The 15,124-nt window shown below is 36.8% G+C and overlaps 1 protein-coding gene across 1 annotated transcript in view; it reads left to right on the top strand.

The window, feature by feature from the left end:
- The window catches only part of SLC28A3 (solute carrier family 28 member 3), a 135,447-nt gene that overhangs the window by 103,185 nt on the left and 17,138 nt on the right, over window positions 1-15,124 (top strand). Inside the window, exons 12-14 of the mRNA XM_044678073.1 lie at window positions 434-564; window positions 9,360-9,528; window positions 10,494-10,691. Coding sequence (XP_044534008.1) covers window positions 434-564; window positions 9,360-9,528; window positions 10,494-10,691 — 498 coding nt within the window. The remainder of the gene's footprint in view (window positions 1-433; window positions 565-9,359; window positions 9,529-10,493; window positions 10,692-15,124) is intronic.

Here is a 15,124-nt window from a genome sequence, read left to right as displayed (position 1 = left end):
AAACCTCTCAAGAAAAATATAGGCAGCTAAATGGCATTGGACCTGCACTCAGGAAGACTTGGCTTCCAATCTGGCCTCAGAAAAGTTGCTGGTTGGATAACCCTGGCCAACCCTTAACCTCTCTCAGGCTGTTTCCTCAACCGTAGAATGTGATGACAGCAGCACTTTCCTTCCAAAGCTGTTACAAAAATAAAATAAGACAGTAATTGTAAGGCACTTTGTAATTCTTAAAGTGCTATAAAATACCAGTCATTATTAATTGAAATAATTAATTGAGTTAATCAATTGAATAATTAATTGAAAAATCTGACACAGCACCAATTCTTATCTCTGATGAGCTTTCTAAACATCTTATTGCCTTGACCAATGCTTTTAAGAGAATGTCCAATGAACTAAGAACAGCAGCTCATTTTCTTTCATTTTGAAATGCCAGGTTTCAGCCTCACATTTGTTAACTGCTTCGGTGATGTCTGCCCCTGCCTCTCTGGCTACTGCTAAATTATTTTGGCCTGAGACTGAAATTCCTAAAATAACTCTCAAGTCTGCCTTGAAAATGGAAAAAGGGTAAGTAGGGGTACATTCATCCATCTCTCACCAAAGTTAATAAGACATAACCTATCTGTTCCAGTAGAATTTCTCCTGCTCTGTTTGCCCTAGGAAAAGAATAAAAGGAAAATCCCAAGTGTGGTAAAATCTCAATTAACCAGAACATTTAGGGAATGATGGCTCATTTAATGTTCCAGTGATCACTTAGATTTAACCAGAAATTCCTGTTTTGTTTTGACCCTCATTGCTGAAAATCTTTCTAAATGTAATCATCCAATTTCCTGCTTTGAAAAATATAGTAGAAGGAGCATAATTGAATCTCTCTTTGATTAAGGAGCTTGTAATGCCTCAGGGTGGTGATCATTCTGAAGATCTGTTCTCATTGAGATATAGCAGCGTAGGCAATTGGCGTGTATGAATGCTGGCCTGAAAAAGTACCCAGAAAGCTATCTTCTTTTTTAAGAAATCCCTATTTTTTCCTGCTCTTTATTTATCAACTCTCTGAGTTAAGAGATTATACTTCTGTTGACTTGAGATTTCTTTTTGACTTATGAGTTAATTTAATTTTTATTCCAAATGTTACAGCCAACATTCAGAGAAGCAGACACACACACTACTTAAAGAGATTTTCTTTTCTTTTTCACGTCTTTTGTTTTTAGCATCACATTCATTTCTCAACATATTCCTCTTCTTCATCTCCTACCCAGAGAGCTTACCCAAGTAACAAAGATATAAAGAGGGGGAAATGTTTCAGGGAAATCTAAAAACATGTTAAAGTCTGAAAAAGATGCACTTAAAATGCCAAAAACTTAGCAAGGGGCCTAATTTTTTTAATCCTTAATCAAGAGTATTTTTAAAAATATTTTATTGGATTCTTTATTTATATTGCTGTCACTTCCCCAAAGACTCATCTACCCTGTAATAGGTATAGTATTCATAAAACATTCATAACATCCTTGATTTAAAAAAAATTTACACAAAACACAGCAGCATGTTGGTACCATATCTGATAATCCATGACTCATTCTTGTTCTGTAATCCACTACCTCTCTTTTGAGAAATAGAATGTACACCTCCCTGTGAGTACTCTGAAGTCAAGCTTGGTCATTGAATGGATCAGAGTTGTTATTATGGGCTTGTATACATTGTGTTGGTTTGTTTTGTTTTAATTTAAAACCCTTAACTTCCATCATTCGATCTCTGAGCCACCTAACTGTGCTCTGTATGTTTCTTGATTTCATTTATTTTACTCTATCATGTCATAGGAGTCTTCCTAAGTTTTCCTAAACTCTTTGAATTTGATATTTTTTACAGTGCAATACTATTCTATTAGAACAATATACCTCAATTTATTTGGCCATCCCACAGTTGATGGATACCCATTTTGCCTCCAGTTCTTTTATAACATAAGAAGTGTTGCAATAAATAAATATTTTTGCGCATACCTGACCACTACCTTTGGTTCTGACCTTCTTCCTATATATGGCCAGTAATGGTATGAGCTAGATCTTAGGTTACCAATACAGGAAAGGATTTCAGATCTCACGTAGTCCACCTCCATCGTATGATGAATCTTCTGTCCCTAAATGGAAATATATGGCACAGAATCTGTGTATATAACAGGTATATAACAACTATTTAAAAGGTTTACAATAATAATCAATAACATTTGTAACCAGAATTGGGAATTCAAACTTTTTTCAATGGATGTTAAAAATTGTTTTTACATATAATTGGGGAAATAAAATATTATTTTTAAAAATTTAAACATTATACATAATACTTAATATATTATATTCATTCTAAGGTTGGTAAGCACTTTATATATGTTATCTCCCTGGATCTTTAAATAAGAATCCATGCTTTAGGAGGCAGCTAGGTGGCTCAGTATATTGAGAATCAGGTCTAAAGATAGGATGTCCTGGGTTCAAATATGACCTTAGACACTTATGAGCTGTGTAACCCTGGGCAAGTCACTTAACCCCAATCACCTGGCCCTTAGTATTTTTCTATGTTAGAATTGATGCTAGGACAGAAGATAAGGGTTTTAAAAAAACTAAAAGAATCCATGCTTTGAATAATGTGTGAAATCTTACTTAAAATCTCCCAAAATGGATTCAGGAGATCCAAAAGACCATGAACTTTAAATAAAGCACATTAGCTTGACATTTTATGGGAATATCTCAGAACAACATCTTTGTAATATATACAGAAGATAGAATCATAGTTCTGGAACTGGAAGGATTTCAGAGTTCATCTAGTCTAACCACACTCCTCCATTTTATAGATGAGCACAGAGAAGTTAAATGACTTGCTCACAATCACACAGATAGTATCAGAGGTAGAATTTGAACCTAGGTCTTTGATATCCTAATCCAATGACCTTCCAGTTGAGGACTGAGCTGACCCTTTTGTCAAGGAGTATCAGGTTGTCATTTTTTTATTCAAATTTATTTTATTTTCCCAATTACATATATTAACAATTTTCAAGATTTGGTTCCCCAAATTATAAGATCCAAGTTGTCTCCCTCCATTCCTTCCCTACCCCCTTTCAGAAATGGTAAGTAATTTGATCTGGATTACACATGTATTATCTTGCAAAACATACTTCCATATTGGGCATTTGTAAGAGAATATTCACATAACACCAAAACCCCAAAATAAAGGCATAAATAAGCTAACATGAAAAATAGTATGCTTCGATCTGCATTCCAACTCCAACAGCTCTTCCTCTGGAGGTGGAGAACATCCTTTGTCATAAGTCCCTCAGAATTGTCTTGGATCTTTGTACTGCTGAGAGGAGCTAAGTCTATCACAGCTGATCATCATACAATATTGCTATTACTGTGCAAAATGTTAACTGGTTCTGCATATTTTGCTCTGCATCAGTTCATGTAGGTCTTTCCAGTTCTTTCTGAAATCATGCTGTTCATCATTCCTTATAGCACAATAATATTCTATCACCAATATATACTTCAATTTGTTCAGCCTTTCTCCAACTAATAGACATCCCCTTTATTTCCAATTCTTTGCCACTACGAAAAGAACTGCTACAAATATTTTTGTACAAGTAGATCTTTTCCCGTTTTTTTATGATCTCTTTGGGATAGAGACCCAGCAGTGGTATTATTGGATCAAAGGGTATGTTTTATAATCATTTAAGCATAATTCCAAATTACCCTCGAGAATGGTCATTTTTAAAAGCATTAAACCCTTACCTTCTGTCTTAGTATCCCAGGTCTTGGTTCTCTATCCACTGTCCTACCTAGCTGCTCCTAAAAATTATTTTTACTAACAATTTTGTTTTAGCAAATAGATACTACCTGGAAAAATAATCATTGTGCCTTCTTTCCCTCTCCTTCCTCCAAAAAAGCATATTCCCAGAAAACAATTAAGCCAAATCTGGTAGAATTTTTACTAAAGGTACAACATGAACTGAACTGACATCTGTCCCCTTGGAAATGAATAATTACCTTCTACTTAGCAACAAGGACTATTAAAATGCATAGAAAGATATAACAACAAAACAGAAAATGAGGATGAAATGTTGCATAAAATATTTTCAGGGTGAGTACTTTCAATTTACTTTGGCATGCAAATGCTGTAGGCAGGTCCAGACTGGTAATGAAGCTTGCTGATTCACCAAGAGAACAGTTTGCAAACTTTACTTTTAATTCACATTCCTGAGATATGACAGGTTGAAATGTGGTTCAGTTCCATATAGCAAATATTTAAGTATCTACTCTGGACTCATAAACAGAATCAGTGTCCACAATATTTTTTTAAAAATATATTCCTTTAAGAATGTGTCTAAGAGAGAATGTGGGAAAATAGTTATACTGATAACACTGTTGAAGAAGCTGTGAAATGGTCCAACCATCCTGGAACCGGGCCAAATGGGCTATAAAACTGTGCATACATTTGACCCAGGAATATCACTACCCAGGAATATCCAGGAATGAATGGAATGGAATATGAATGTTTTAATAATAAAAAATAAAAAAACTAAGGAATATGAAGAATACAGAGCAGCATTAGAAGATTTTATAAACTGATGCTAAGCAGAACTATGAAACAATATACATAATGACTACAGTATAAATGGCAATAATAATATCCCAAAAAAATCCTAAACGCTATGTTAATTATAATGACCATGCTTAGTGCCAAAGGAGAGATGACAAAATATACCCCCTTATTTTATAGAAATAAGGAACTTATGGGCACTTCACATTGCATATACTTCATTGATATGCTTAGTTTTGCTGAACTGACTTTTCTTTATTACAGAAAATGATCTTCTGAGTAGGGAAATGAGGAGGAATATATTTGGAAATAAATAATAATTTTTTTACAGAGAAAAAAAGATCTTGTTTAGAATTCACAGTAAGATCATGGATGTGTGACTTAAGATACCTGACTCTGAGCTTCCTCACTTATAAAAGGGGCATGATAACATGGGCACTGTGAAACCCACAGATGTTGCAAGAGTGCTGATTTGAACTCATTTGTTCATTAAGCACATAGTAGGTGCCAAACATGGTAGCAGACCCTGAGGATCCAAAGACAAAAAGGAAATGGTCCCTGCTCTCAAGGATCTTAAACTCTATTGGGGAAACAACACAAAAGTAAACTTGGCTCAAATGCTATCTCCAAATGAGGTCTTTTTCCTGATGTTTCTCCCCCACCAACTCTACTATTAGTGTCTCCCCTTTGAAATTTTCTTGTGTTTACTTTTGTGTTTAGAGATTAGCACAGTATTTGCACAAAAGAGGTTCTTAATAACTACTTGCTGACCTGATTATACAAAAGTGAGTTGTTTTTCATAGCAATAATTAAGTGAACTCCACTGATGAATGGATTTTAATCCGTTTTCTTCTCAGGCCTCTTTCATGACTAGTGTCACTAAATAAACTATTCATTTATCAAGTTCAATATTAGAGTTGTCCCTCCAGGCAATTTTCATTGCTCAGGATTCCAATAACTTCTTGTGCAACTAGCAACCATTACCCTGAGAACAATCTGGATCCACAAATTCTAACATTTTCTTAATCTATAAGATGAGGGGATTGGACTGGAAGATTGCTCCCTTCCCTCTTGGTTCCAGGAGGATGGATTTAAAGCTGGGAAGATCTCAGAAATCCTCTAGGCTAGGTATTTGTACATAACCTGGGAGTAGGTGAACTTGTTTTTGAAAGTAGTTAACAACTGTTATTCAGCATAACTGGTTTCTTTTGAAATCCTATGAATTTTATTTGAAGCCTTTAAAAATATTCCTCTGAGAAAAGAGTCCCTATTTTACCAGACTGCTCAAAGGGTCCAGGGTACAAAAATAGGTTAAGAATCTCAGCTCTTAGGGGCAGCTAAGAGGTTCAATAAATTAAAAGCCAGGTTTAAAGACTGGAAGTTCTGGGTTCAAATGTGACTTCAGACACACCTAGTTATGTACACTGGGCAAGTCATTGAACCCCTACTGCCTAGCCCTTACCATTCTTCTGCCTTAGAACTAATATGCAGTATTGATTCTAAGACAGAAGGTAAGGATAAAAAAAAAAAAAAAAAAAGAATCTCAGCTCTAGCCAATCCCATATGAGAACACTGAGCCCAAGGGAAGTTAAGTGATTTGTGGAAGGTCATACGCATAATAAATAGCAGACATGGGATTCAAGCTTAGCTTCTCTGCTTCCAAATCTTATATTTTACCACATTTTACTACAACACCTCTCTTTAATAGTCTATGATTTTAATGTATAATAGATAGTATATTTCTTGCCTTTCCATTGGATGGAGCAGGAAGTAGAGGGAGGGAGAGAATGAATTTGGAACAGAAAATAAAAACAAAAAATTTTAAATAGTCTGGTTCTGGTTCCAAATTTAGAAGAAATTAAAAAGTCAGCTGAGAGACTGTGAAACAAACCTGTTTGAACTCTTCTCCATTGCCATTTTTCTCCCTCTTCAACAAGTTCAACAAGTCAACTCAGTTTTGTTTTTTTTTGTTGTTGTATTTTTTAAACCCTTAATTTCTGTGTATTGGCTTCTAGGTGGAAGAGTGATAAGGGTGGGCAATAGGGGTCAAGTGACTTGCCCAGGGTCACACAGCTGGGAAGTGTCTGAGCCAGATTTGAACCTAGGACCTCCTGTCTCTAGGTCTGACTCTCAATCCACTGAGCTACCCAGCTGCACCCTCAATTCAGTTTAAAAAAAAATGTTAAAAAACTATGATATGGGGACAGTTAGGTAACATAGTGTATAGCAGTGATTCCCAAAGTGGGTGCTACCGCCCCCTGGTGGGTGCTGCAGCAATCCAGGGAAGCAGTGATGACTACAGGTACATTTATCTTTCCTATTAATTACTATTAAAAATTTTTAAAAATTAATTTCCAGGGGGCTAAGTAATATTTTTTCTGGAAAGGGGGTGGCAGGCCAAAAAAGTCTGGGAACCACTGGTGTATAGAGCGCCAGACCTGGAGTTGGGAGGACTTGGGTTCAAATCTGGCTTTAGACACTTCCTCTCTGTGTGACCCTGGACAAGCCTCTTAACCCCAATTGCTTAGTCCTTATTTCTGCCTTAGAATCAATATTTAGAATTGATTCTAAAGTAGAAGGTTAAAGTTAAAAAAAAAAAAAAAGGAATCTACATCATGAAGCTCTGGGAATACAAAGACAAACAGTCACTTCCCTTGAGAAGCTTACATGCAAAGATTTAAATATACAGAATTTGAGTAAAAAGAACTCACTAGAAACTGAGGGGAGTGGGTGAATTGGGGGAAGTGTTGGACAGAGAAAGCTTCACTGAAGTGGGAGCACAAGAGCTAGACTCTGAAAAAAGGGAAGGCTCCAAAAAGAGCTAAAGAAGAGAAGACATTTAGGGTATAAATATTGGTTGTGTAAATCCATGGAGGAAGTAGGAGAAGGAATCTTGAAGGGTTCTTAGAACAGACATGAAGACGAACCAATTAGAACTATCATTTTAGGGGAAGGAAGAAGAAAAATCCGTGGAGGGAGAATAGCTGCTCCTTCATCTGTAAAATGAAGCCACTGATTGTCAGGTTCCTTAAAACTCTAGAACTATAAAGCCTGAGGCTGGGCAAGAATCCTGAGAACAGAGGCTTTTAATTTTTTTTTAAACCCTTACCTTCTGTCTTGGAGTCAATATTATGTATTGGCTCCAAGGCAGAAGAGTGGTAAGGGATGGGCAATGGGGGTCAAGTGACTTGCCCAGGGTCACACAGCTGGGAAGTGTCTGAGGTCAGATTTGAACCTAGGACCTCCCGTCTCTAGGCCTGGCTCTCAATTTTAATTTTTTTTTAATGTCATGAACCCCTTTGGCAATCTGGCAAAGTCAATAGACCCTTTCTCAGAATGATTTTAAATGCATAAAATACAATACATAGGATAACAAAGGAAATCAATTAGATTAAAATAAAATAGAGTTCTCAAAATGTTTTTGGAAACAAGTTCATTGGCCTCAGATTAAGAACTACTACCTTGGAAGCCAAGAGAAGGGAATTTTAGGGAAAATAGTGGGGGGAGTCAGCAAAGTCAAATGTGACAGAGAGGTTCAGGAATGAGAAATGGCCACTGAATTTAGAAATTCAGTCACTTGTCAATTATTTTTATTCTCATTACACTAGTTAACTTTTTTTTTAAAACCCTTATACTTCGGTGTATTGTCTCATAGGTGGAAGATTGGTAAGGGTGGGCAATGGGGGTCAAGTGACTTGCCCAGGGTCACACAGCTGGGAAGTGGCGCTAGTTAACTTTTAAAGAATAGATTTTTAACAGTGATGGAGCAGAAGCTGGAGAGCAGGAACGAATGTTGGAGAGGTCAGTCAATTTCTGTAAACATTTATTAATGCCTACTATGGTCTAGGCTGGTGATGGCAAACCTATGACACGTGTGTCAGAAATGACACGCGTAGTCGTTTTCAATGACGCGCAGCCACATGCAGCTGCATACAGAGAAGTATGGGGCCACATGCCAAGGATGAGACATTTGCTGTAGTATAGACACTCTGTGCACTATAAATGATTTATATTAATTTACCAATTTTAGTTTATTAAATACAGTTATATATTGCAATTATACATTGTTGTTATTTAAACTATAAAAATCATGAAATTATGGGTTTTTTTCTCGAAGTGACACACCACCCAAGTTATGCTCAGTTTTTTGGCGAATTATGACACACCAAACTCAAAAGGTTGCCCATCACTGGTCTAGGCACTATGTTGAACACTGGGTATACAAAGAAAGGCCAAAAACAGGCCCTGCTTTCACAGAGCTCACACATCAAATGAAGAATATAACATGTAAATAACCCTGTACAAACAAGATGTAGACAGTATGAATAAGAAATTATTAACAAAGGGAGGGCACTAGCATTAAGAGACACAAGTAAGAAAGCTAGTATTCCTTGAAGAGGAATTAAATGTAGTGGGTATGGAACATTCTTTTCAGAAACTTCTATTTTTTTTTTGGTAGGGAGAAGAGGCCAACATTAGCAAAAATAGAAGAAGCAGGAAGGGATAAATAAAGGGTCCAAGTTTAAAGATGCCCCTTCCTTATAAATAGGTTTGAAAGAGTAGTTTGGTGAAGATAAATACAAGGTTTGAGATAAAGGAAATGAAATAAGGTTCCAGAGACAGTGTTTTCTGGACTTTCTGTGGAGGTATAAACTCTTTTTGGCCAAGGATGGGTTATTTTTTTCTTTTTTAAAACCACCCTGCTTAAGCCATCTCCATCACTCACTGTGTTGATTCCAACTACAAAGAAATGCCTCTATTATTGGAATTTTGTTTTCTTGGTATAGGGACTCAAGAAATCTCCTGGAAGCAGCAAGCCATGGAGCCTCTTCTTCTATCTCCCTGGTGGCAAACATCACTGTGAACATGATTGCCTTCCTGGCACTCCTAGCTTTTGTGGATTCGGCCCTTTCCTGGCTAGGGAACATGTTCGACTATCCTCAGCTGAGTTTTGAGGTATACCTTTTCTCAGCCCTTCTCATTCCAGTGGTATTATTTCTATGTGTGTAAAATAGCTATTTGAAAGTTTAGGCTCTGTGATCAATAAAGACTCATATTCTGCTACCATTGAGCATAAGCTTCCAACATCCCATCCCCCTCTTGTATGTACCTTGAATTTAGTTTGACAGACATTTACTAAACAACACCTATATGCAAAGCAAGGAAGCTAGTATTCCTTCAAAAGGAAGTAAATGTAGAGGATATGGAGAGCAAAAAACATACAAAACAGTGCTATAGATTGGGCAGGATGTAGGGGAGTGGGAATCAAAGACAAATTAGCCCTTGCCCTCAAAGAGCTTTCTTTCTTCCATGAGGATACAATGTCTATAGAGTCCAGTGAGTTATACTCACTTTATAAGTTATGTTTCATAAGTATGAATAAGGTAATGCAAAGTAACTTCAAGAGAGAGCACCAGCAACTGAGGAGAATCCATAAGAAATGGTCTTTGAGCTGTATTTTGAAGAAAGCTAGAGATTCAGTAGTGTGAGAGTGAGAAGGGAATACATTCTAGACACAGAGAACCACTTTGTACAAAGTTACATAGGGAGGAGATGGAGTGCTGGGAATTGGGAACAGCTTGCAAGCCAGTTGGTCTAGAAAGGAAAGTAATATAAAATTAGATTGGAAAGATACTGAGGTAGTATTGTAGAGGACCTTAAATGCAATTGCACATATCTAAACTCTTTCTAAGACACCTCTATCTTTTTCTCCTCTCCAGTACATAACCTTCCCTCTGCCAAAGCACTATGATATTTTAATCCTACCTTCTTGTGACAGCAGGTGCTTGTTTCTAGATGCTATAGAATACCACTTACATATGAGGCTTAGATTGAAGAAATAATAAATGATTGGATTCCAAAATTGGGGGGGATCATGACTGTTTAGAATCATTACGCAACCTCTGGCTTTGTTTTTGTAGGTGATTTGCTCCTATGTTTTCATGCCTTTTTCTTTCATGATGGGAGTTGACTGGGAAGACAGCTTTATGGTTGGCGGACTAATAGGATATAAGACTTTCTTCAATGAATTCGTAGCCTTCCAACAACTTGCAAAAATGATCAAGTTACGAAAACTAGCTGGACCCAAATTTATAGATGGCGTGCAACAATACATATCTGTGAGTACTTTCATTATTTTATCTTCCAGATGGAGTCTGCAATTCACTGTATGTATATTAATATGCCACTTTCACTTGTATTTAATGTTTTATTTCAAAAGAGAAACCCAGGTTGTCAGAATAGAGCAAGAAACCCTTCATTGAAGTGGTAGTCTACTTGCAAGCAGTTTATATACAGCCCCAAGACCATATTGTTTAAGAATTTAGTAAGAGACTGGAAGGAATACCAAAATATTCTGATAGCATATGTTAGGATGAGGTAGGAAGAGTTCCAAATCTGTAACTCCAGAATGAATGATGATTCATTGAACTAGTTCAATGAATCTTCATTTTGTCACTTGCTCCCTGTGAAAACTGGGCAAGTCAACTAAACTCTCTGAGGCCTCGGTTTCCTCTTCTGTAAAAAGGAGAATTGTACCAGATGATCTTCTGACTCTAAGTCTATGTATGATCTTCTGATGACAAATCAGAGGAATGTGCTTTTTACCAACTCCACAGATATAATGACTTGACCAAGATCACATAGCTAATTAGTGATGGAATGGAGACTAGAATCCAGGTACCCTAAAAGTCTAGTGCTTTTCCTACTACTTGTCATGTATTGTGTCTCAGGGTATAAGAGACCCATGGCACCAAGGGAGTAAGAAATTTGATTTTAAAATCATAGATCTAGAAGGGACCTCAGAGACCTTCCTATCCAACCTCCTTATTTTTAAAGATGAGGAAACTGAAGTCCAAATCAGAGAGCCAGTTACTCTTGACTATTTAAATGAATAACATGTAAAATACCAGTAAAAATAACTACAAGTCAATAAATAATGATATTATAATCTCTAAACTGTTTAACAAATTCCCTACCTTTACTGGTAATATTCCTATAATGCATTCTCATAGATCTTTTCAAAGAACTTTCTTTTCTTGATTGCTCCAAACTCAAGGCAGCTAAGTGGCACAATAAAGCATGAGACTAAGCACAAGGAAGACCTGAGTTCAAATTCATCCTCAGACACTTATTAGTTATAAGTCCCTGGCTAAGTCACTTATTCCCTATCTGTCTTGGTTACTTTTTTATAAAATGGGGAGAATAATCACACCTACCTTGTAGAATTGTTGAAAGGATCAAATGAGATATTTTAAAGAATTTTGCAAACCTTGAAACTAGAAGAGATAGCTATTATTATAAAAGCTATATGGTGTACTAATAAACCTTAACCATTCCTCTTCTCTACCACCCCATTTTCACACACAGGAGAAAAAGTGGGGACTGGTGTGGATTTCCTTGACATAAGTCTTCCCATTTATCACTCTACTTCCTACAGCTAATTCTAGAACAAGAAATTGAGACTTGTTTTCATATCCTGGTTTCCCAGCAGGGCTTGATCTCCTCTGCAAGTCTCACAGAGCCAATAATCATCATAAATCTTTCCTAATGACTAAAAAGTCCTTAAGCTAGCTTGTCAAACTTGTACTGATTGTAAGTATTTTGCCCATGACTTCTAAGACCCTTCATACGCAAAGTCCCCTATTCAAATTTTCTCACTAGAGTTTGCCCTAGAATAAGTATAGTATGCTGTATTCATATGATAGATAAAGCCAGTGTAGGCAGATTGTCTATACTCTATATCTCCAGAATAAGAAAGTGTCTTATAGGGTGTATATATATAAACTCTTTTACCATCTAAGTTGTTCAGTCACCATCAGTCATGTCTGACTCTTTGTGACCACATTTGGGATTTTCTTAGCAAAGATACTGGAGTGATTTACCATTTCCTTTTCCAGCTTGTTTGACAGATGAGGAAACTGAGACAAATAGGGTTAAGTGATTTGTCTGATCACCCAGCTAGCTAGTGTCTGAGGATTTGTACTCAGAAAGATGAATCTTCCTGACTCCAGGCCTGGGTTCTGTCCACATTATCACCTAGCTGCCCCATAGTCTAGGTAATGTTGCTTTTATAAGTGTCAATTAGCAGGGAGCAAAAGTTTATATCTTGGGTCTCTACTTAGACTTTGCATCATCATATGCTAAAAGGGCTCCATGTTTATTGGCTTTCCTCCATCTTTTACACCAGCATGCAAAAATATTCAATTCAGAATACCAACACAGATGTTGGTATTCTTCTCCTCCAGATTGGAGATCCAAGATGAATCTTAACAGACCTGCTCCAGCATTATTGAGCTCCTCCTGCTCCAAATGTTATCATGTACATTGCTAGCCTCATTACAGTCTTATCTCAGCCCTCAAAGATCACTTCTCCAATTCTCCTTTGTTCTTGAATACTATTAGTTCCACATTCAGGGATCAATATGGCATCAGTTTTATTCATCATACTTTGGTTTCCCCAGAGAATTTCATGTGTTCACTGTTGAAGTTGCTGGCTATACGGATGAATGTGTATCTACTCCAAATCTTTTACTCCAAACATCTGAGCTGCCTAATAAAAAGTATTAGGACAAGGCAACCCTGGTTCAGATATTTGTAGTACAAACAAATAAAGGTGGAGTGGCAAGAATGACAAGCTACTATCACAAGCTACTATCCTTCTGGGATAGTAGCTGCTCATGGCTTCAATGTCTTGCATATATCTTATCCATCACAAGTTGAGGTTAGGGTAGGTGGATATCCAACCTGTGGGTTGTCTTTTCCTAGTTGAGGGGGGGGGCAGACCTGTGATTTCATCAATGTAAGGAATTCCTGTTATGGAAACACTATCTACCAATATGGATCAGGAAACTTTTTTTTTCTATTTTTTTATTCTCATGCAAAACACACTTCCACATTGGTCACTGTTGTAAGAACACACATAACCAAAACCCCAAAATAAAACCAAAGATACACTAATGTGAAAGATGACTCTAATGGTTATTTGATCAGGAAACTTTTTATATCTTAAATTCTTTTTTTTTTAAACCCTGACCTACCATCTTAGAATTAACATCATGTATTGGTTTCAAGGCAGAAGAACAGTAAGAGCTAGGCAATGGGGGTCAAGCAACTTGTCCAGGGTCACACGGCTAAGGTCATATTTGAACCCAGGACTTCCCATCCCTGGGTCTGGCTCTCAATCCACTGAGCTACCTAGCTGCCCCCTGTAACTTATATTCTTTTTTTTTTTTTAATCCTTACCTTCTGTATTGGAATCAATACTCTGTATTGATTTCAAGGCAGAGGACTGGTAAGGGCTAGGCAATGTGGGGTAAGTAACTTGCCCAGGGTCACACAGGTGGGAAGTGTCTGAAGCCAGATTTGAACCTAGAACCTCCCATCTCTAGGCCTGACTCAATCCACTGAGCTACCTACCTGTCCCCCTATAACTTAAATTCTTAAAGCAAAGGTTCTCAAAGGATATGCTTCATTTCACAAGGTACACCATGGAATTATGTCATTACAGATTATCATCTGTTAATTATTATATATTATTGCAGATAAAAGAAAATTTATAATTTTATTTGCCTTTCCATCATACATAGTATAGTACAAAATAAACAAACCCCACCTATTGCATATAAGCACTAATCTCAAAACACATCAGGCCTTGAACTCAGCAAAATAGCTATCTTTATTATAGGTAAATTACATCTTCAAGTCTCCTGACACTCCTTTGCTATATGCTGTGTGAGAGATTCCTCATCATATGCTATTAGCAATAACAAAAAAAATGTTTTAAGAATCACTGTCTTTATGGGCTAGGAAATCTTGGTGAGAAAACTCTATCTAGCTGTCCTACAGTTTACTGTCTTAAGAAAGTAGTCTGGGGCATCAAGAGATTCTTGGTCACATATTCTGTTTCCAAGGAAAAACTAAATCCAGCTCCTTCTGACTTTGTGACTGGCAGGTCTCCTATGATGCCTCTTCAGAGCAATATGAGATGACATGTAGAAAAATGCTTCCATTATTTCCTGTTCTCGTTCATTTCTTTGCAAACTTCCAGAACTCTTCACTCTCCCTACTGGTAGATACATGTTCTATGATTATATATATATATACATGCATATATGCATTTAATCATCACCAGAAATTTAGTCACAGGATGGTGAAATATTTAAATTACGGCAATGCATGATAAAGAGGTAACAAGTTGCCCCAGTGGTGTGTGTCCCAAACCTGATGAAATCAATCATCAGTAGATTCAAGTGTATATACATACCTTGTTTGAAGTCGACTCCATTATGGAGTAGAATTGGTCCTAGCTGTTGAAGGTTATACTAGTGTAATGCAAACTTTGGCAGATTCTACTAAGCTAGAAAGGCTTCAGATAAGTGGGGAGGGATAGAGGCAGAGAACTGTCTTGTATATTATCGAAGGATCAGTATAGCGAAATTCAGTAAGTCATTATTAGAGGTTTGACTGACTAGTAGATTATTTTTCTTTTGCATGGCATCTCATGAAATCATCTTCTATGCTACACTATTTATGGCTTTATTGGCAGATAAAG

Source organism: Gracilinanus agilis, chromosome 1 (genome assembly GCF_016433145.1).
Source record: "Gracilinanus agilis isolate LMUSP501 chromosome 1, AgileGrace, whole genome shotgun sequence".
In the NCBI taxonomy this organism is placed as follows: Eukaryota; Metazoa; Chordata; class Mammalia; order Didelphimorphia; family Didelphidae; genus Gracilinanus; species Gracilinanus agilis.
The sequence above is the reverse complement of the archived record's forward strand: the minus strand, read 5'-3'. Positions and strand labels throughout refer to the sequence as shown.